The sequence below is a fragment of the Cervus elaphus genome, chromosome 2 (genome assembly GCF_910594005.1).
Source record: "Cervus elaphus chromosome 2, mCerEla1.1, whole genome shotgun sequence".
NCBI classification, from domain to species: Eukaryota; Metazoa; Chordata; class Mammalia; order Artiodactyla; family Cervidae; genus Cervus; species Cervus elaphus.
In genome coordinates, this window is record NC_057816.1 from 25,411,178 (window position 1) to 25,435,035 (window position 23,858).

A 23,858-nucleotide genomic window follows, 5' to 3' on the forward strand; every position below is an offset into this window, starting at 1 on the left:
CGTCTTCTCTCCTCTCACTCATCTCTTCCACTTTTTTCTTTCCTGTCATGCAGTGCATCTTCCAAGGACTCATCACAAAGCAAAATCATCCGCTTCACTCTGGGTCAGAAAAAGATCTCTAGGTTAGAACTTGTCCACGTCCCGCAAAGCATGGTTTCAACCCAGCCCCTCGACCCCTTTGTCCTGGCTGCTTCCTTTGGTCCTCCGCCCCCTGACATGTTTGCAGTTTGGGAAAACCAAACATGCTTTGGCTGATGACCAAGTGTTGAGTGTTAGAGACTTGAGAGTGGCCCTGGGGTGGAAGGGTGTGTGTGTGTGTGTGTGTGTGTTTGTGTGTGTGTGTGTGTGTGATGCTTGTGAGGTTTAGTTGTACTTAATGTTTCTGCATCTCATTGAGTTTTTTTGTCTTTGATTGCTTGGACATCAAAGTCCATTCTGGTTTAGAGAGGTGAGTTTTTAGATGGTTTTCTATAGTAATTTTATGATGAGTTTGACGCCCTGCTCTATCCTGGCCCTGATCCCACCTCACCTGCATCTTGTTTATGTGTGTTATGCTTTTTGTTATTGGTGCTATCCTAAAATGACTAACGTGGGATTGGTTTTCTCCTGAGTGTTAAAGACCTGAAGCATGAATCTAATTGTTCGGCGGAGACAAAGCCACAAGGCAGCTATGTCTCATTTTTATTTCTGGATGCTCTCATGTACATGGATGGATCACCTCAGTTCCCTGAAAATAAAAACTAGGCCTGCTCACTAGTTAATTCTCTTGACTCAGCTTGGCGTCTACCACGTCCTGTGAGGACCCATGCCAGGATACGGGAAACGCCAGTTATATCCTTGTACCTACTGTGTGTTAAAGGTATCAACAGCTAACATTTATTGAATGTGTATTAGGCGCCAATATGAATGCATTATCTTAATCTTCAAGTCAGTCTTCTTGCGGTAGGTCATGTTGTTATCCCCATTTTACAGATGAGGAAACTAAAATGTAGGAAGTTCGGTAAGTTACCAAAGTCACACAGAAAGCAGAACCAGGACTTGAGCCCAGGTGATCTAACCGCAGAACCCTCGCTGTAACCACCGCGTTACACCTCTCCTCTCCACCTCCTCCTCCGTGAATTCTGGTACGCGGCTTAGCATGGCACACAGGCATGTGGTGGTTGATACTGGTTTTTAAAATCTTACGTTTCAACCATTCCTCCTGGCCTTTTGCCTCGTGATGTCCTTGTAGCATCCTGACAGGAATGGAATCTCGTCCTCATTATGTTCAGCTAGTATTTTTTTTCATTGAATCTGACTTCAAACTAAAGGGATGCCCAGACTGTGTATCTCTCCGTATTCAGGTAACCCATGGCTGCAGAAGGTCTGCTTGCTGCCCCCTACTCTCTTAGGCTCTGGCTGAGTGCCTTTTCTAGTAGTTAACTTTTCTAAAAAGCTTACACATGGGGAGGCCCAACTCAGGATCCAGCTGGCTGTGGGGAGAAGCCACAGGGCAGCTGCTTTTCTGTTGAAAAAGTCAGCCTGTTAGCCAGACTTGGTACTGGGGGACCTGCCGTCATCACTGCCTCTCATAGCTGTGTGTCTTAGTCTGCGCATGCTGTTATGATGCATCACTGTAGACTGGGTGATTCAACACAGGTTTATTGCTCACAGCTCTGGAGGCTGGCAAATCCAGGATCAGGGTGCCAACACCGCCGGGTTGGTGAGAGCCCAGTTCCTGCTTTACAGAGGGTTGTGTGTTTTCTGTGTCCTCACATGGCAGAGAGCAGAGAATAAGCAAGCTCTCCTGTCTCTTCTGAGGCTGCTCCACCTTTGTCTTGCTGATTGCTGAACCTAGGGTAGGCAAGGCGTGAGTGGGGACACTGAAAGAAAATGAGAGGAGCTATAGGAACTGCAGGCACGCTCCATTCCGCTGTGACTGCCGCAGCGGATGCACGGGCTGTGTCAGGTGGTGTTTATGTAGGTATACGTGAGCAGAGGTGGCACGTGGCCAAGTGAGTACGTCATGATACTTGTGCGCATTGCTCTAAATGATCTTAGCTGTTACATAACCATGCCAAGTCATTGTTTACAGGATGTGGGGCCAGAGAGCCTGACCATCGCCATCTTGGCTAACTGCTATTCCCCTGTAACCTTCATGACCTCATTACCTCCCAAAGACCCCTCTCCAGATCCGTCACACGGGCATGACAATGTATGCATCTGGGGAGAAGGGAACACAAACATGCAGTCTTAGCCCTGGGCTACGGTGTGACTGCTTTCCCTAAAAGCATGAGGCCCAAGTCAGGTAGATGCCCACTGCTCCCCCGCCCCCCCCTCCCCACACGCAGTGAACTGGGATCCCATTGTGTGTGTGTATCATGCAAAGTCCATTCACAGGAAAGGAAGCGGGTGGGGAGCGTGGAGGAAACCTGAAATCTAGTGCTTGTTTCCACGATGTGCTTAGCTCTGAGAGAGAGAAGACGGGAGCTAGCTGGGAAAGAATCTAATTGAAAGCACATGCGCATCTCCTGAACGACGTCTTATCAGTCCCAGATGACATGACTGGAAGGAGGTGGAGTTGCAGGGAGGGGTGGGAAGAGAGGAAGAGCTGAATAATGGGCTTGTCTGCCCTGCCCTGAAGGCGTGCTGGGCACAGGACTTCCAGATTGACCCAAAGCCAAGGTCTGGCTTTCTATCAGAGGCCTGGTGCTCATGGTCAGTTGCTCAGTCCTGTCTGACTCTTTGTGACCCTATGGACTGTAGCCCACCAGGCTCCTCTATCCGTGGGATTTTCCCAGCAAGAACACTGGAATGGATTGACATTTCCTCCTCCAGGGGATCTTCCTAACCCAGGAATCAAACCCTCGTCTCCTGCATCTCCTGCATGGCAGGCCATTCTCTACCTCTGAGCCACCTGCATCTCCTGCATGGCAGGCCATTCTCTACCTCTGAGCCACCAGGCAAGCCCAATCCCTCACCTAGATTTCCTTTTGGATGCATTTTGTTTCTGATGAGCCTGACAAAGGGATTGTTGTTGTTCAGTCACTCAGTCGTGTCTGACACTTTGCGACCCCATGGACTGCAGCACACCAGGCTTCCCTGTCTTTCACTAGCTCCTGGAGTCTGCTCAAACTCATGTCCATTGAGTGGGTGATAAATAATGATCACCTGAATTAAATTCACCCATTCCAGTCCATTTTAGTTCACTGATTCCTCAAATGTCGATGTTCACTCTTGTCATCTCCTGCTTGACCAAAGGGATCTTCTTTTATTATTTGCCTGACACTCCTTGCCTTCCCCTCACCCCCACTTTCCCACCACTAGCCTTGAGCCCAATCTTAATAAAGATTTTAGCTGATCAGGCACCACCAGGGGTTGCAGTAAAGTTTGCTTGCCAAAAGAAAACAGCCCTGCCTACCCCTCTGGGTGAGTTGGACACCTCTTCCAGAGCTCTGGAAATAAGTCTCTTTTCAGGTGCAAATACCTGCCAGAGCCAGACACCTAGACAGGCACCAGGGGTGTTGAGCAGGGAGGGGAGCCTCACCTTGAGTCTACAGGGAAGGAACTGAAGGAGGGAACTGGTACAGGGATGAAGAATTTCCATGAATTTCCACCTCTGACCACTGTGTTGTGTTGGTAAGAGATCTTGGGGCCCCTGGTGAGCCTCAGGTATTTAGGCTTCTTCTATCTGTGGGAGGCACAGAAGCCTGGTGACTTTGCAGTCAAACCTGGCAAACCCTGTGTTCATCACTTACGATGTTACCTGGGCCAATTAGTTAATCTCCATGAGTTGGTGTTTCCTTGTTGGTAAAAAGTAGTCCTGTCTCACTCATAGTGCTGTGTGGAGTAAATAAAATCATTGCCAGTCCTTTGCTACCTGGCATGTAATCAGTGCACGGTAACTAGCTGATTAGGGTACTGTTGGTGGTTTCAGCTGATCTGGTCCAGCTCTGGGGTATCCCACAGAGTTGATCTCTACACGACCATCTGGTGGAGAGGAATCAGCGTGGCTAGTAGTTCAGTCCTCTCCACCCAGCTGCTGAAAAGCAGATGCTGTGGAGTTGAGAGACTTAGCATTTAATCATCTTGTCTAGCAAAAAGCATCTCCGATTATGACCTCTGCCCTCCGAGGTCTTTAGCATGGGCACACAAGCTGCCATCTTTCCCGGGGGAGCTGGGGGCGGGTGGGGCATCTTCTGCTCCTGGCCATTGAAGTGGTTTTTGGGAGAACCACTTTCTTCTCATTAGCACGTGCAGCAAGTGGAGCCAGAACTCACACGCAAGTTACGTGCCAGGAATGACAGTCTTACTGCCCTGCCCGCTCGGCTGTGCACATACGTGTTGGAGAAATTGACCACGGGCTCCCAGAGCAGCAGGGATTTCCTTCTGCTTCTTTGTTACACCTCTTCCCTCAAACATCATTTTTTCAAAAAGCGCCATGTGTGTTTCAGAGAACCCATTTGTGTCCTCCCATTTTGTAACTTGTCTGGACCCGGAATGGTCACAGGAAGCAGAGTCCCTCTTGCAAAGGAGCTGTTGGAACCTTCCGGCGCTCTGGATGAGGCAGGTGGTGGATGATTTGAGGTTCACTTGCCGCAGTCTCTCTGCTTGTTCTGATGAGTCGGGCACTGCGGGGCAGCATCTGTTCTGGTACCTGCCGCTGTTCTCCATGAGCAAGACCCAGCTCTGCTTTGGAAGGATGCTAAATGGACAGACAGCAGCTGCTCCCAGGCCAGGAGAGAAGTGCTCCTGATGCGCAAGGATGTTAACAAGAATCAGCTTCAAAAGGTTGGCCGGCGGCCTGTATCATTGGACACTGGAAGCTACTCTGCTTTCCAGCTCTAGCTTTGCTCTCAGCCTCTAGGATGACTGTCGCCTTGCTGGAGGACCGGACCAAGTCCAAGGTTCATGGTGTGACACTGAGGCTGGCCCCACCTGCTTTTCCAGCTTCGTTTCCTCCCACGCTGCCCCCCAAGCCCCAGCATACACCAGCCCTTTCTTTCCTCGGTGCTTTTCTATAAGCCCCCCTCTGCATGAGCCCTCTGCTCCTTATCTTCTTGCCCCCTACTCACATTTCAGACACCGATTCTTTCTCTGGGGTCGCTTTTGTTTGGAATCTTCCCTGACCATCCACCAACTTTCAAGGTCATTATTTTCCTTCTCAGAATTACTTCTGACCTTTCATATTCTTTTATCAATACATATGTAATTTAGATGTCAGCTAGAGTCTATCAGCCACTTAAGATCTAAATAAGACTGAGCTAGAACCCTGTGATGGTCTTTTGGGGCTGCCATAATAAAGCACCACAGATTGGGTGACTTAAAAACAGCAGAAACTTACTGCTCACAGTTCTGGAGACTGGAAGCCCAAGGTTGAGGTGCCAGCCTGGTTGGATGCTGGTAAAGGCCCTCTTCAGGTTGTGGGCCGCTGACTTCTTGCTACGACCTTGCATGGTGGAAGAGGTGAACTAGCGCTCTGAGTCCTCATTTATAAGGGCATTGATCTCATTCATGAGGCTCTGCCTAACGACCTCATCATCTCCCTAATACCATCACATTGGGCATTATGATTTCAACATACGAATTGGGGTAAGGAAGGACTCAGGAACACGGACATAGCGTAGCCCTTCTTCAGTTTGTGAAGTCCAGTGCCCTCACGCAGATGGCTCAGGTATCTTAGGATCTCATGGGCACCTTTGGCTTTGAAATCCTGCGCTTTCAATTCAGTCTGAATGAATTCAGTTTGTGGATTGACTCATCCCAAGGGATGTTTCGGTTCCCTCCTGGGTGGACCCAAATGAAGCTCTTTTCCTTATTTCCCACCCACCACACATTCACTCATGGCCTTTTTTTGTGGGGCAGACTCTGCTGAAAGTTTCAGAGGCATGGAGGGGCTTGCTTTGGAGCAAGCAGCTGTCCCACCCCATTCACAACAGAACCCAAGTTTTAAAGCACCGGTGTTCACAGGGATTCCTTCTGACACTCGGAAGAAGTTACTTGGTATCCATCCAGTTTTCCCATTTGATCAAGTTAAGGGTGTTCTTGCTAGGGTGTGATGGTGGTGAGGTAGAGAGTGATGTGTTGGCTTGAGCTTGATGGTGGCTTTTGATGGCTTGGTAGGTGCTGCCCATCTTTATTTGCCATGTCAGCTGCCCTCAAGGGCTTCCAGACCTCCTCTTCCAGGTCTCAGAAAACTTGGCACAACCTGCAGCCTTTAAAGGATGTGTCTGCCTGTGTAGCACCTCTAGGTTCTGACTCAAGGAAGAGATGATGGTGACCGCACCTTGGGAAACCAGAGCTGTCTCAGTTAATCCAAGACTGAGGATGTCTCAGTCTGGGGAGTGGAGCTCACAGATGGCCAAGAGGCACCCCAAGTGTAAGGTCTTTGTCACAAATACTTGAATGAAGGAGTTGTTCTTCTCCATTGTTCCTTGGGGAAATGATGAATCCTATTTGCCAAAGCCTGTCATGCCTCTTTGGAAATGTTGATCTCCAACTCTTTGCGTGTTGATTTTTGTCCAGCTCTCTTCTGCTTCTTTAACTTAGATCTATTTCCTTCTTTATTTGTTCGATTCTTTTTTTATACCATAGCATGTTTTCTTTATGACTGTGTCCGATTCCTTTAGGAATCTATGCTCAGCAGAGAGGAGGAGAAGGGGAACCAATCTGCATTGAGTACTTGCTGGACATTAAGTCCCATTTCAAGTTTACAGTTATCCCATGGGGGTACTTTACTCTTATTCAAAAGTGACAAATAAAGAACATGAATCTCAGATTATAACAGTGGCCCAATATCATGTCTATATTTGAAAGGGAAAAGCTCATTTTATCCACTATATCACACTGCTTCACAGAGGACCAGATTGCCCACTTCATTCAGAGATGTGGCCATCCCATCCATTACTGATTTCTTGCCTCCATAAAGGCCCTGTGCTGCCCTGAAAAATCTGTGGTCCAATCCCAGGTTAGAGCAGGGAGGCCTCTCTGGCAACTCTGAAAGGAACACATCTTTTCCCTCCTCGATGCTTTTTGCTTCCCTGTTTGCCAATTCCACACTGGAGTAGAATGCCATGGCCTGTGTTACCCTGCACCACTTAAAACTGTTGCTATGACATCATCTTGGAACAAGTCCATTATCCTTTTCCAGGCCTCTCTGTGGGCATAAAAACTCCTGCCGAGTCCAGCCTGGAGGAGCCCCGCAGCAGCTCCACCGCTGGCTGTGAGTCCTCAGATAACACTGTCCATCTTAGAGGCTTTACAGGATGCTGTTTGCACTGGAATCAGAGCCTAGAGGTACCAAGATCCCTTTGCTGGACCTCTTCTGATCGGTTAAGGTGGCCACCTCTGGTCCCCAAACACAGGCACTGATATTGCTGGTTTTGCATCCCACTCTGTGCCTGTCTTCATGGGGTGACTGTCTTCTCCAAACAAGATGGGGTAACTTAACAGAGGGGTAAATCCTCCTAGTGTAGTGAGAAGTGATGCCTTCCCTCCGCCACTTTTTGGGGGAAAAAACTCACCCCCTTCCTTCTCTCCTAGCTCCCAGTTGAGGAACTGGGCCAGCTTTTTCTTGACTGTATGAATTTTACAGTCCTCTCACACCAGCTCATGTTCCCTGTTTACTCTACAACCATCTTTCTTGCTTAGCCAACAAGAATAAGTTTAAAGTGTTTGCCTGCTTCTATCTAAAATGCTTCCAGACTGCAGACTTCTTTGGTGCTTACAGATTTGTGTGGAAAGAGAAGGCTGAAAGCTTTATGAGTTGAAAATTCAGACTTATCACTAGATCTAATGCTGATCGGCTGTGGTTCCAGTGGCTTTTAAACACTGCTAAGTGGGTTTTAGCTGAAAGATATTATTAAATATTTCATCATTTATTCATCTTTCAACTCTAATGTTTGGAAACAGTCTGCCTAGTAGTCCCTGAACAAAAATTCTGATTTGGGGAGTCTTAGCCTTAACTCTTTGGGGAATGGGCCGTAATATCTTTAGACACATTACTAAAGATTAGTCTGCTGATTTTATTTCCCAAACCACCCCAAAAATGAAGTGTTTTATTTAAAGGGAAAGTGTGTGTTTGTCTTTAGGCTAACAGATTCCTGCTCATTTTACAGAAGGAATATATGATTTTATCTATCTACTTAAGAGAAGCTGGGCTTCAGTCTCAGAGTAATGTCTATGCGGTTGTCAGGTGTTGAAGAAAAATGTATGTCTGAACAAATGTTTCCATCCAGGCCATAAGTTTTCATTGCAGGTGTGTTAGGTTCTGAAGTAGCAGTTCCCTTTATGTCCATCATGTTATGTCTTTCTTGATACTTACATCCCTATATTATGGCAAAAAAAAAAAAACCCACACCATTTTCAATACCTATCAGAAGAGATGCACACATAAGGTACAACAGTTTAATGTCTTAACAGGGCTTTATGTTGCACTCTTGATAGAATTTGAGATGGTTTGGTCCTCTTGAAAATTAAAATTACTCATCCAGGAGAAAAAGGAAGATGAGCTTTGTTTTATTATTATTATTGGTCATCCCGTGTGGCTTGTGGGATCTTAGTTCCCTGACTAGGGATTGAACTTGGGCATGGCATTGAAAGCCCAGAATCCTGACCACTGGGCCACCAGCGAACTCCTCAGCTTCGTATTTCCAGTCAGCAAACATAGTCATATATTTCTCTTTCTGTGCTCAAAGGAAAACAGCTCATACTTTGCCTTTGGCCTGGGGTTGTTAGAGCCTAGATGTCTGTGGTGGTTCCACTGAGTCCTTGGACTGGCAAGCCAGCACAGATCCGATGTCTTGAATAGTTTCTTTTACCCCTTGCATGGCTGTAGTTCCTTCTTCTGAGATTCTGCAGTTTTCCCTAGACTGAAGCCATTACTCTGCTGCTTTTGCATTTTAGACTTCCAGGTCCTACCGCGAGGGTATCCGCTGCAGGCAGCGAGGCCAAGACACGCGGAGGGTCAGCCACTGCTAACAACCGACGGAGCCAGAGCTTTAACAACTATGACAAGTCTAAACCGGTCACTTCCCCACCCCCACCATCAAGCAGCCACGAGAAAGGTAAGCCACTTTCTTGGGGGTTCCTTTCTGACATCTTTATAGCAGATCCAGTTCCTTGGGGTAAGTGTTGGATTGCAAATACAGTGAGGGGAATTGCTCAGATGAACATACTTGGTTGGCAGAAACTTTGTTAGCAGAGGTATTAATAAGGCGGGGAAAATACTACATTTTCACAGTTTCCAGCAGGAATAGCTATGTTTGTCTGGGTAGGGCCCAGAAGACACATAGAAGCAATATAAGAGTGTGCAATTTGAAAATAAATTTTCATAGAACATGCTCTATAGAGTAGATGATTTTCTAGAAATGAAGCTTTGTGTGAGCTGATAGGTTTTTACCCATCAGAAGTGATATGAGGGCAATTAGAAACAAGAGGATTCTCACCCTTTAAAAAAGTCAGAAATGTAGGTTGGGTAAATGAATGTCTTGGCTACACATAAGGAGTAGGCAGCATTCCTCTTGGCATTCTGATAATATAACTCTTACCAAAAAAGGATATGATTTTTTTTTATTTTGACCATGCATAGTTCTGAAGTTTTAGGTAATGGGGAAAAGGTAAACAGCCCCGTGGGGACTCTTGAGTAGAAGTTAATAAGACAGACCTTTGCTTGCTGCAGTCTCTGTCTCATGAGACAGTGGAGAAATGGGGAAATTGAGACAGCTTTGAAGATTCTTTAGTAAAAGGCAGCTGCTGCTGCTGCTGCTAAGTCGCTTCAGTCGTGTCCAACTCTATGTGACGCCACAGACGGCAGCCCACCAGGCTCCCCCGTCCCTGGGATTCTCCAGGCAAGAATACTAGAGTGGGTTGCCATTTCCTTGTCCATTGCATGAAAGTGAAAAGTGAAAGTGAAGTCACTCAGTCGTGCCCAACTCTTAGCGACCCCATGGACTGCAGCCCACCAGGCTCCTCCATCCATGGGATTTTCCAAGCAAGAGTACTGGAGTGGGGTGCCATTGCCTTCTCCAGTACCAGCCAGAGCCCTCCTTTATTCCTCCCAGACAAAGTGGTCTGGACTTCTTGGGGGGCCTTCCCAGGCCCCTTGGAAGCACTTCTGCCTGGTGGGGTGGAATCATTCCAGGGCTTGTCCTGAGTGCCCCCTCTTCCCCTGGGACCCAGGAGAGCTACCTCCTGCTCCCTAAAGTATTTCTGGAGACTGGCAGCCCTTCCACCATGAGTGAGATCAGAAACCCTGCACTCACCCCTCCAGCCCACCGTAACTTGGTCCAGTAGGCCCTGGGCTTCCCCCTACACCCACCCCCACCTGGAACACTGGAGGAAACATGAAGGAAATCTATGTAGGGCTGAGGCATACATGGCTGAAGGTTTCCCCAACAAGGCAGGGGGAACTCTGCACCGGGCCCTAAAGCTATAGTCAGGTCTCAACCAGTGATGACTCTGATCAAGTCCTCCACTTTTGCCTCAGGCAAACCATTTCTCTTTTCTTTTTCTTTTTCCACCTCCCTTCCTCCTCTTCCTTTCCTTTTCTTTACCATACCCAAGTATATTCTTGTTAAAAGTCTGTGTAAATTACAAAAACAATATATGCTTATAAAATGGTACAAGTTTATAGCAAATAAAAGTTCTTGTCTATATGTTCTCTGAAGTTTATACACCAGTATAAACTATTTTGTGCATAACCTTCCAGATACATTTATATACATACATAAGATAGAAGAGAACTGATTTTGTTGAGCTCCTACTGTGTGCCTCATTGAATTCCCCCAAGTTGTGTTGTTATGCCCACTTACAAAGGATGGAACCAAGGGAAAGAGAGGTTACGTACTTGCTGGGGTCACAGCAGACAGTGAGAGGTGGAGTTGGAACTGAACTCAGGTACTTTGGTTCCAGAATCACAGTTAATACTGTGCTTTTCCTGAAAGTAGAAAGGAAATGCTCTAAGCCTTGCTCGTTGAGAGTTGGTTAGAGGCGTGCAGGTTGAAGGAGGTGGGGAGAACGGAGAAGATCATCCTGCTAGACCGGCCTATCCTTGTTCCATAATTCTTTGGGGAGAAGAGACATAAAAAAAGTTTAAAGGATGGATATGAGGCCAGTGTCCAAAAAACTGAGAAAATAAGGAAAAGGTTCGCCGTGGAGGGAACACACGCAGGAGGGTGCAGGGTTGGTGGCCAGACCCCTATCCCAGGGCCCACACCATGCAGGGTCACTCAGGCAGCCCAGCCGGGGGTCCCCTCTGACCCTGGGGCAGCCGCCAGTCTGCTTCTGTCCTGGGCGGGGGTTGCCGTGTGTGCCCCAAGCGAGCAGACAGCCGGGAGGCCTTCTGCAGGACAGTGGCTGTGGATTCTGACAGAAGCATCGTCCAGGGAAAGACTTCAGTGTCAAAGGAAGGAAAGTCATATTTACTTGTGGAGCACGTAATATTTGCCAGGGACTTTGATTTTCACGATGTTACTTGATCTTCACAAACATTCCATGAGGTAAATATTAACTCAGTTTTACTGATAGAGAAAATGAAGCTAAATGAGATTAGTGACTTTCCCTGGCAGGTGGTTGAGTGCTGGAGTTCATGTCTGTGTCTCGCTCCTAGAATTGAACTCCGGCTCTGTCCTGTCCCCTGGGATGTCTGTGAGGAGCGTCAAGTGAGGGAATATGCCTGAGAATGTTCTGGAAGCTATAACATACTCACAATCCTGTAAGGATTTGTAGTGATAAAAAGTTACTGCTGGAGGGTCAGGTGCATGCCAGGTACATTTATTAGCCTTCTCCTGCCCTGAGGAGCTGAGGGAGAGCAAGGTTGGGACAGGCCTGGGTACTTTTTATTACTTTTTCACTGTCCTGAGGTAAAGGGTTATGGAATTTTACCTTCATAGACTGTCATTGTTTCCTCCTCCTTTCTTCGTGGTCCCTGTGTTCTCCCTTGAATCTGACCTCGAAGACTGAAATTGGCGACTTACATGCAAAATATAGTTTGTGGTCAGGGAACAGAAATAACTCAGCCACCTGGCCGTGTGTAAGATACAGCAGGTACTTAGGTGCATAAGATATCATTCTTTACCTGGAGAAAGCTTGGAGAGAGAAACTCTCATGAGCAGATAAATTGCCGTTCAGTGTGGTTGGAGCTATAGTTGAGGTGTGGACTGCTTTCCAATGAGGTCAAGTCCGGGATAGAATCTCATTACCTGTCCTTCCATGAAGCTTTCTTGTGGGTCAGTCAGACCTGGACAGCACTGTGCTCTGGCTTCTCACGCTCAGATGAAGCAAGTCGTCTGCTTTTCTATGTGACCCACTGACCTAGGAATTCCAATCCTAGAGTTTGCTCTAATCATATCAGTAAGTTCATTATTCTGTCAATAAATGACAAAAATATTTCAACATTTAGTCCCAGTTTTAAAAAAGGATTAAGAGGAATAAAAGGAAATTGTAATGAGCAATTTTTCAAAAACCCCAGAGCACTTTATACTTTGCGCTAAAGCATTCCTCTTAAAATCTTGTCCAAAGATACAAACTCCTCTTTTGTCATCATCACTGAATTTAGTTCTGATTATATTGAGCAATCAACTGAGATGTAAAATAGAAGAAAACTAGCAGGTAGTACTTCTGAGTTAGGGAAAAAACCTCAGGACTCACACAGTTCATTACTTTGTCCCTTAGAGTGGCCAAGAACATAGTTGATACCCAAAAACCAGAAATTTTCTGTACAGCACATATCCTATTCGTTTTCCTAGAGATTTAGGTTTCAAATTTTGCAGCTTTGGAAGACAGTTTGCAGAGCCTTGGGCTTTAGAAAACCTGCTAGTTGTCTGTTGCATCATTATCACTCTCATGGTTTAGGTCTACCTTTGGATTTACACTCCTGCAGGCAACAACCAGGCTGAGCCTTGCCTGGCCTGAATGTGTCAGGAGGACCCTGCAGAATGTGTCTGCAGCATTGGCTGTGAAACATCTGTCAAGGGATGGCTGGGACTTAGGGTGGTCCTTTACTTCCTCTTTTGGCTCTGAGTGACTTTAGGGCTCCAGGCCAGAATTTCAGATTTTGAGGGGAGATGAAATGTTCCCCCCGCCCCAACATTTGTGGCATGATCTCTTTTCTCTTCCTTCCATTCCCTCACTTACATCCTCTGAATGGGTAACACTGCCAGAAATTTAATACATTTCTAAAATATTTAGTCCATCATATAAATTTGGAATGCTTAGACTGAATTCTATGCATATGGAGAATGTTCTTTTCTGAATAATAATGTTTTCTTCATTTTATGGAAAGCATATCTTTATTTTCAATACAAAAATAATTATATTAAAATATTCAGGCAGCACAAATTTATTAAAAGAAAAAAAATCCCTATGTAATCCCACTTCCCAAACAAAGCTACTGTTTACCATTTAATTCGTATTCCTCTTTGGCTTCCCCAGTGGCTCAGTGGTAAAGGATCCCCCCGACACTGTAGGCGATGCAAGAGACATGGGTTCGATCCCTGGGTCAAGGAGATGGCAGCCCGCTCTAGTATCCTTGCCTGGAAAATCCCATAGACAGAGGAACCTGGTGGGCTACAGTCCATGGGGGTCACAAAAATGTTGGACAGAACTGAATGACTAAACATTTTTTTCATGCATATACTATCACATTTTTTGTTTTTATTTTTAAGTTTTCTGTATTTCCTTATTTTAAATCATAGTTAAATGTATATACTGTAACATTTTGATAAATTTTTCCTAATGTTTACTCTTTGCCAGGAACTATTTGAAATGCTTTATATAGGACACATCAAGTCTTATAAATAAAATCAACAAATCACGGACAGACATTTTTTTAATGGATCATTCGTTTTCTTTCTTCATAAATTTGTTGCATGGTATTCCATTGTATGAACTTGCTTTAATATTTTCAGTCACTCTCATTTAGATTGCTTCTAATTTTTTGATGTTATAAATAGTTTTGAGGTTAATGTCCTTATGTGTCTTTTTTGCATGTATACAACTGTTTCAATGAAATTGCTTATTGAAGGGTATGTGCACATTTTACATTTGTTTTAACAGTGCCAAATTTTGCTCCCAAAAAGTTATCCCTATTTATAATTTCCAGCAATAGTGTGTGAGAGGATTAGTTTCTCTCCACATTTAACACTTTTATTTTCATTCTCTTGGGAAAAAAATATTTTGTCTTAGAAATGAAGCAAATTATTTTAAGATGCTGAAATATATAACAAGATCGTTTGCTAAAAATTGATTTTTGTACTTTGCTGAGAGTCACAACTGGTGACCGTGGCATAGAGCCAAAGCACCTGGGTTTGAGATCAAGCTCACTCCTGCCTGGCACTCAGACACTTCTCCAGGCCTCAGCTTTCCCTTCTGTAAAGTGGGCCTAAAGTTCTCTGTCACTGAGTCACTGTGAAGCATGAATGAATTCTTTACTTTTAACTCGCTGTTTGGCTCCATCAGCGCTTTCTAGTGGGTTCCTTTCGCAGGTCTTCATTCTCTGTGTCACTTTCTTCTTCCTTGTTCACTTCTGCCTGTCCTGGGCAGACAAGGAGAGCCAGACATGGCTGGAGATAAGATTTCAACAGCATTTAGCACAATGTCATGTCTGAATAACATTGGAGCCATTGATTTAGAATCTGTGTGGTGGAGTACAAAGATATGCGCTCATCTTCTCCTGCAAGACTTCCAAAATTACAACTCGCTTCTGGACAACCATCGGCAGGATAATGTTAGTTCCCACCAAAAAAAGATACCCCATGTCCAAGGGCAAAGGAGAAGCCCCAGCAAGATGGTAGGAGGGGAGAAATTGCATTTAAAATCAAACCCCATACCCACCAGAGATCCTCGGAGGGCTCAAACAAAACCTTGTGCACACCAGGAGACCCCACAGAGACCGAGCCAGACCTGCCTTTGAGGGTTTGAGTGTCTCCTGCGGAGGTAAGGATCAGCACTGGCCTGTCTCAGGGGCAGGGGCTCTGGGTGCAGCAGACCTGGGTGTGGCATAAGCCTTCTAGGAGGAGGTCACCATGAACCCCACCATAGAGCCCCAGAACACAGGACTGGGGAAAGACTCTTGGAGGGCACAAACAAAACCTTGTGTCTACCAGGATCCAGGAGAAAGGAGCAGTGACCCCACAAGAGACTGATCCAGACTTGCTTGTGAGTGTCTAAAAGTCTCTGGCAGAGGCATGGGGCGGCGGTGGCCTGTTGCAGGGTCGGGGGCATTGAGTGAGGCAGTGCGTGCATGGGACCTTTTGAAGGAGATGACCATTATCTTCATTACCTCCACCATAGTTTGGCCTCAGGTCAAACAACAGGGAGGGAACACAGTCCTGCCCATCAATAGAAAATTGTATTAAAGATTTACCGAGCATGGCCCCGCCCTTCAGAACAAGACCCAGATTCCCCCACAGTCTCTCCCAGCAGGAAGCTTCCATAAGCCTCTTATCTTTATCCATCAGAGGGCAGACAGAATGAAAACCACAATCACAGAAAACTAATCAAACTGATCCCATGGACCACAGCCTTGTCTAACTCAATGAAACTATGAGCAATGCCGCTTAGGGCCACCTAAGATGGAGGGGTCGTGGTGGAGTGTTCTAACAAAACGCGGTCCACTGGAGAAGGGAATGGCAAACCACTTCAGTATTCTTGCCTTGAGAACTCCATGAACAGTCTGAAAAGGCAAAAAGATAGGACACTGAAAGAGGAACTCCCCAGTTCGGTAGGTGCCCAATATGCTACTGGAGAAGAGTGGAGAAATAACTCCAGGAAGAATGAAAGGATGGAGCCAAAGCGAAAACAACACCTAGTTGTGGATGTGACTGGTGATGGAATTGAAGTCCGATGCTATAAAGAACAATATTGCGTAGGAACCTGGCATGTTAGGTCCATGAATCAAAGTAAATTGGAAGTGGTCAAACAGGAGATGGCAAGAGTGAACACTGACATTTTAGGAATCAGTGAACTAAAATGGCCCAGAATCAATTCAGTTCAGTTCAGTCACTCAGTCATGTCTGACTCATTGCAACCCCATGGACTGCAGCATGTCAGGCCTCCCTGTCCATCACCAACTCCCAGGGTTTACTCAAACTCATGTCCAATGATGCCATCCAACCATCTCATTCTCTGTCGTCCCCATCTCCTCCCACCTTCAATCTCTCCCAGCATTAGGGTCTTTGGATGGCATCACTGACTCTATGGATATGAGTTTGAGCAAGCTCTGGGGGTTGGTGATGGACAGGGAGGCCTGGCGTGCTGCAGTCCATGGAGTCGCAAAGAGACACGACTGAGCGACTGAACTGAACTGATAAACTTGTCAACTTTGTGGTTTGCAAGGCAAGCTCTTTATCAGGCTTAGTGAATGGGAGAGGGAAGCACGAAAAAGTTGCCCATGTTCTGCTGTTAATCAAGATACTGACCTAAAATTACAGTTTAGATGAAGCTGATTCAGTGGTCCAGGTCATGCAAAAGAGCTTATGGCTGGGGTGCCCATGTTTCATGTCGCCTTTGTTCATCACCATTTGTGCTCAACTTTGGGCTGGAGGTTGTGACAGTGAGGACTGGGTGCTGGACAGCTTGGGGGAGGGGTGGTGTTTACTGTTGTTGTTCAGTTGCTAAGTCGTGTCTGACTCTTGAACTGCATGAATTGCAGCACACCAGGCTTGTGCATGAATTGCAGCACACCAGGCTTGTCTGTCCATCACTATCTCCTGGAGCTTACTCAAAGTCACGTCCATAGAGTCAGTGATGCCATCCAACCATCTCATCCTCTGTCGTCCCCTTCTCCCCCTGCCCTCAATCTTTCCTAGCATCAGGGTCTTTTCCAATGAGTCAACTCTTCGCATCAGGTGGTCAAAGTATTGGAGCTTCAGCTTCAGCATCAGTCCTTCCAATGAATATTCAGGGTTGATTTCCTTTAGAATCGACTGGTTTGATCTCCTTGCAGTCCAAGGGACTCTCAAGAGTCTTCTCCAACCCCACAGTTCCTTGTGGTATAATAGGGATGTGCTCAGAGTCGTGAAGAAGAAGGCTGAGGAAGACGTCAGAGAGGCAATATCATTTGTCCTGATTTCCATCTGAAGATTTTTCCTGAGAGCAAAGGAAGGGGAGTTTGGAAAGGAAGGACGCATCAACCCTTCCGGTCGGGAGGACCTGTGTGGGCTCAGGTATTAGTAGCCTCATGTTTTGTGAAGGTCCTGCAGAGGGAAACTTCTGCAAGATCATTTCAGTGTTGGGATAGGGATCATCAGGGGACCCCTGCCATTCCAGAGCTGTCACCCCAGGCAAGGGGAGAGCTTGGGTACCTGTCTGTACTCATGGGTGATAGTCACCTCAGTTTGGGAATCACATGTGACATCACCATGACCCTTCAGCCTGAAGCCATCATTGTCTGAGCCATCTCAAAGGTTTGAACCAGGGTATCATTGTGTTTAAAGAAGTCTCTCATGTTACCTAATGAGTCAGGTCCCACTGCTCGCTGCTTTACAAAATCAGTTCTCACAGACGTTGATAGAAAGGAAAGGTACCTTTAAGCAGAATGCCAGCAATCTGGGGAGATGGTGGACTCACCGGTCCCCCAAAACCCACCTCTGAAGATTCTGCTCAGCCTGGAAAGCTTTTAGAGGGAAACAGGAAGTAACCTGAGTGAATCACTGAGATGGGGGCCAGAGTCCTCACCATCCCCCCACGTGCAGACTTGTATGCAGCCTTGGCCACGCCTTGTGATCTTCCTCTAGATGTTATCTTGGTCACACAGTTATTTCTGAAGGTTACTGAAGGGGAAGCTAGGGCAGAGATCTGCTCCTCTGTTAATTACTTATTCTTCATTTCTACTTCTTTGATCAAGAGAAACCACGGACAAGTTAGGCAGGGTATTATCTATCTATCAATAGATCTGAAAAATGTGTTTGGGCCAGAGATGAGCAGGTCATGGGGGTGCTTGGTTGAAAAGTTAGTTACAATGTTGCTAGTGACGAGAAAAGGGGCTTCCTGCTGAGGGCAGTTTCATGCAAAGAGCTGGGAGACCATCTAGCAGTGGAGCTCAGTGACTCAGCTGTTAGGGTGTGCAGGCAGGATGAAATAGATGCTTCCAAATCTAGGGCACTCACGTGGCACTGGAAGGGAAAATCACATCCGGCAGGGCCTTGTACCAGCTGCCCCAGACTCTTGGGCCAGGATACAGTTATCTCAGGAGAAGAGTTCTGGGCCCTGTAATTAAACAGAAACTGTTTCCCTTGAAGGCAGCCAACTGACTTTGAGTTCTGGCCCTGTCACCTCCCAGGAGTGTGGCTTTGGGCAAGGGTAATGCTCACCGGGACACGTGCTCAGGGTCTCACTGAGACCGTCACAGGCTACACCTGGCACCCTTCCACTCCACCAGGGACTGTCAGGAAGGTTGTTAGCAGGGCAGTGTGGGCATTTCTGTTCCATGGGAGTGGTCCACACAGCATCCAGGGCCCATCACTGCCCCGTCCCACCTCGGGTGACAGCTCAGGAGTGAAGCAATAAGACCCACACAGGGCAGGTGTAGGAGTCCCTCTAGCTTAAAAGCTGCATGGAGCTCATTACTCACAGGAGCCAGTCTTTCCTGTGACATCTCCACGTGCCTGACTTCTAGGGTTCCTGCAAGACTTGGGCCCGATCGGTAGTCATAACACTCAGAGAAGTCCAAAATGATGGTGGTGTCCAACAGGTATTTATTCTTCATTTACAGCTGTTGTCGGTCCAGTTGTGGTGTAACTATCCAGGGTCATTTTTATCATGAGCAGTGTTGCTTAGTAACATAGCTGACATTCTATCTTTATCAAGTTTCCAGGGGACCAGAGATAGGAGGTCAAGCGGAGGTCAGATTCTCATGCAGAAAGGGAAAGGTTTTGTTAATCCTTTCCCAACATCAGGTCACCTCACTTGGCAGAGATTCGATGTGTTCATCCGTGCGGCAGCAACAGGCTGCCCCAGCCCTGGTGATGGGAGAACGTCAGGTATAAAGCATTTGTTTCTTGCCTTTTTGTAGAGTTCAGTTCAGGTTTTCTGTCCTTGTCTCCTCTGTTGGTTGAAGACATTTCTATGCAGGGTATGACTTGTTTCCTAATAGCTGGAGTTTATTGACATCGTGGCTGTCGTTTACGTGGCTTTGAAACAGTTAATGCCTTCTGATCTTTCTCAATGTTGTGTGGTCCGTTGGTTTGCTGTTAATGGTACCCTTTCACAGGTCAGAAGGTGGAGGTTATGGCTCCTACGGTAAAGGCGGGTTTCATTTTTCTAGTTTGCATTTCACACCCTGGTTCCCTCTTGTTCTAAACAAATTATTGACCTTGTCTAATTGAAGAGATGAAAAGTCCTGAAACACATGGTACCTCTCCAAAATAGTGCCTCCACTGTGACATTTTTTACGCTCCAACATATGTATGCAGATTGCCCCCGTGAGATGGAAGAGGGACCAAGTTCCACGTGGTCTCTCTGTTAAGTCTGAGGTGAACAGCTCACGTCCCACGGTCTGGTGGGACCATGAATTCAAGACTCCATCATTTCTCAAGGTCTGATGAGTGAGTGGGCCTCCGACACCAGCATCCTTTGAGGTCATTGCTTACGAGAGAAATTCTGAAGCTTTACAAACCTAGTCCTTCTAGTTCAGATTTCTGAGTTAGAGTCTGAAAGTCTGGATTTTACACCCTTTTCCTTCTTACATCACTGAAGTTTGAGAACCTCTCCCCTAGAAGGAATTCATGGTCCCCTTTCGTAGGGCAATTAAAGAGCTACCTTCTAACTGCCCTGCAATTCTCAGCAACTACTATGTTGTGTGTTGTTAATAGGTACTAGAGATGAACATGGGAAGATGCCCAAACTAGCACCTGGCATATAGTAGGAGCTCAGTTCGTAGGGAACCATTTATATTGACACATCCATGCTTTTTATTGTACACACATATTTATAGTTGGTCTCAAGAGTCAGCAACTTGTGCTCGGTACACTTACCTACTTGCACAGGGTCTTGGGATCTGATTTCTTGCTATTGCCTCACTAATCTCTCTCGAAGTTCTTCATTTAAGAAAAAAAAAAATCACTCAATGCTACCTTGTTTCAGTTGAGCTAATGGAAAATAAGGAGATGGATTTGGATCCTGTACTTCGGTTGGAAATATAAAAAGGAGAGTTGCCCCTGTGGAGTCTAGATACAGTCATAGAGGGAACAGTGCAAGGAGACGGTCACAGGGAGCCGTTGGCTCAGCCGCTCTCTGAGTGGAGAATCATCTGCTGGCTCTTTCTCTACCTGCACTTGGAGAGTTTGCTGTTACTTGATGAGTGTAAGAGCACTTTCCTTTTGAGAGGAAGGGTGAGTGCCAGCAGGCCCACCTGGAGAGGAGCCTTTGGGGTGCCCCTTCCTTCGCACGCTCCATCCTCACTTCTGTCCTTAACCTCCAGCATGAAACTAAAGTCAGACCTGAAGGTGAAAGGACTCTGTCTGGCCACCTTCGGGAGCTATTTTCTTGATCTACAGTGTAATTCAGAAGAGCTTTCAGAGGAGGAGACGCATCAGTCCCTCCAAAGTGTCAGACTAATAACCTTTCATACTAGAGCCATCGTTTTTGCAGGGAGAAGAATAAGAGGGATGTAACCATGTTTGTTTTCCTCTAAATATGGATGTGTTTCAAAGCCATGTGTGAGCTCATGGTTCTGCTATATATCCTTCCTCGCAAATACAGTCAACCTGGATTTTTGTAACAGAATGAATGAGTTGAGAAAAAGAAAAAAACATTTAGGAAGATGAAAGATCTATTTGATTAGTCTTGTGTCAGGAACCGAAAATGACTAGTGGATGTTCATCTGATCTTTGGGTGATGAATTTCAGTATTTCTTTTGCTTCCATCTGCTGTATGAAAAGTGTCACACATACACGAATTCAATTTAATTTCAAGGATCATTGGTAAGGGAAAGTATTTATGTTTCTGAGGGCTCCCCTAGTCATTTTTATCCAGGTGTCATCTGCAGCCAGGGCTTAGTTTAGTTGTTCATTTAATGTTCTTTTTTTTTTTTTTTAAATATTTTCCTTCACAAAGTTAGGTATTTGACAGTGTTTATTAACATGAAAAGATAAATATGAGTAGGGATAAATGAGATTAACTTTTCTAAGAGCATATGGGGACCGTATTCACAATGTAAAGTATAAGAAGAGAATGCTGGTTAGAACAGAGATTGTTTCTGACCAGTAAAACTTTGACAGCTTGGGTCTTCCTTGGTGGTCCGATGGCTAAGACTCCGTGCTTCCAATGCAGAGGGCCCAGGTTCCATCCCTGGTCAGAGAACTAGATCCCACATGCCGCAGCTAAAAAGATCCCGTGTGCTGTAACTAACGCTGGCACAGCCAAATAAATACATATTAAAAACAAAAGGCTTGACAGCTCGTGTAGCAGCACCAACTGCGTGAGGAGTTCCTTGTAAACACATGTGGCTGCCTCTGTGCTGAGGACGTGGCATCCTCAGGCCTAAATGAACCTGACAGATAAAATGCCTGTTTCCTAGCAGCAGCTTGCCGTCTGCTTCCGAGTCTGTGCATTTCATTAGGATTCCATCACATGTCAGAGAACCGTCTTCTGATGAGGGTGTCAACTGAGGATAATTGAGAACATTTGTCTCCAGCATAATGGTCACCGTCCATCTCTGCTGTGGTGGAAGCGATGCATGGGCCATCAGCGGGTGTCCCCCCTGGAGATAAATGGTTGTGCCGCACAGTGGCTTATGCCAAGGCATTGTGGGCACAATTTATATTCTTGGTGTCCCAGGAGCTCCTGCCATCAACGGTGGCAGCTGTGTTGATTCATGGGATTGGCGAGGCTCCCCAGACTTGGTGGAGATTCGAGAGATCTTACCAGCAAAATCTCTTATTCAAGATTTCCATCAGCGGCCTGGCCTACTTCCTTCATAAGAGCAAAGGTCAAGAAGGCCTCTCTGTACCTGAGGCTCCCTCTGCCTTTTGCAAAATGGGAGAATCAGAGCATTTTTATGAAAGATGAAAAGGAGTAGGGAATCAGGGACCCTTAATAGCTCACCTTGAATAAAGCAAGGATACCAAAAAAAGTCCTTTGGCTCAGAGTAGGCCAGGACAGTGAGTCTCTGCTGCCCCCTACTGCCCAGGTTTTGCATCGTGTTCGAGTGGAGGGTTGGTTTTTGCAGCCTGACATTCTCAGGGCAGTCTGGGAGGGTGACTATAGACTGTCTCAACATTTTCTGCCAGAGTCTTCCAACCAGTTGTTCTCACAGTTTTGTAGAATGTATGTGGACTGAAGAAAACCCACATGGTGGGCATGATCAGGTTCATGTGGTAAGGGGGGAAAGCTTCCTCTCCAGTGGTCGGAACTGACGGCAGAGCAGCACTGAAGTCGGTCTGCACAAGGATGTGCACGCTCTCCCTTCCGCGGGCCAGCATCTGGTGGACTCAAGAATCAGGATTCGCCCTAAGGATAAGGGTCTTTGAAGGTACTTGCTGCTTTTTGCTGCAAGAAAAGTTATGCTAGATTTGGCTCCAGTTTTAAGAGGTAGGGAATTCCAACCAGACTGTACAGTATGGAGTAATAGTCTCCCCCTTCTTATTTGGCTGCATGTTTGTGTACTTGAAACTCTTCCATCTATTCAGCACGTGTTCAGGTGCCTCCTCTGTCTTGGGCATCACACTAGTAACAAAATTTGAAAGTGAAAAAAAGCAGACAATAATGCTTGCCCTCATGGAACCGACATGCTGGTGGAAGAGACAGCTGTTACACACAGCACAGGTGACCTCATCACACCGTGTCATACCGGCTCTTGAGAAGAGAAGAGCTATGAGGAAGAGTGTAGGAAGAATAAACCTAAGTCTCTGGATTAGGTAGAACCTCATCAGAGTGTGAGACCCAGAGGGACATTTGCAGAGGTCTGCTTTGCTCAGAACATCCATTTGCCCACTCAATGGTTAGGAACAAAGATGTTTTAGGGAACAGTCTCATGGAGATGGACCACTTTTATGGAGAGAGACCGGTTTCCTTTTAGAAATGAAGGTCTGTATCCTGGCCTGCTTTTTTTCTCCCTCTAGTCACAGAGGCCCAGGCTTCCCTGGTGGCTTAGCCACTGAAGAATCTGCCTACAATGCAGGAGATTCCTGTTCGATCCCTGGGTCAGGAGGATCCCCTGGAGAAGGAAATGGAACCCACTGCAGTATGCTTGCCTGGGAAATCCCATGGACAGAGGAGCCTGGCGGATTACAGTCCACAGAGTCGCAGAGTCAGACACGACTGAGCAAGTAACACATACACACATACACAGCCACAGAGGGCAGAACTAAAAAATGACAAGGAGGCAAACTTTGGCTTCATTTTAAAAAAGAAAAGAGTTTCTCGCTCTTGTCTTCTCACAGTTGAAAAGGCTGTCTGGGGTGTAGGGAGTTCCCTGACTTAAGGGAAACAGACCCGGAGGCTAAGTCATCACTCGCTAAGGTTCCTAAGGAGGGTTCCTTACATTAGCAGGTAGATTAGAACAGATCCTCCCTAAGATCCCTTGCAAAGAAAGGATTTGATGATCTCAGGCAAAGGGTAAAGTTGGTGTGATTTTAGTAGGTCCTGGAGGGGCCTGGTAGTGACACGTGCTCCCCCGCAGTTTGTTGGGGTTTCCCAAAGCCCCACCTTTGGATTGGTTCCATTGAAGGTCTCCATTCATTCCAACCATGTGGTTTATTCTTCATGCTGCTTACCCTTTAGGGTTCATTACTGACCAAAAGTTGCATTTCATGCGGATAACAGCCTGTATGCGATTTGCGATGACTTCCTTTACTCTATTCACATACTTGGGGAAGATTTCTCCCTTAACTTCAGATAAGTTGGCCAAACTCATGTTCTGAGGTCATCAGAGAGGCCAC

General features: G+C 46.3%; 1 protein-coding gene across 12 annotated transcripts in view; it reads left to right on the forward strand.

The window, feature by feature from the left end:
• The window catches only part of NAV2 (neuron navigator 2), a 421,317-nt gene that overhangs the window by 185,098 nt on the left and 212,361 nt on the right, over positions 1–23,858 (forward strand). For 10 of the 12 annotated variants that reach the window (XM_043874925.1, XM_043874936.1, XM_043874913.1 and 7 more), the window contains exons 6-7: positions 54–122; positions 8,884–9,044. In XM_043874925.1, the coding sequence (XP_043730860.1) occupies positions 54–122; positions 8,884–9,044 (230 nt within the window). The remainder of the gene's footprint in view (positions 1–53; positions 123–8,883; positions 9,045–23,858) is intronic. The other 2 variants (XM_043874955.1, XM_043874963.1) reach the window with 1 other exon arrangement.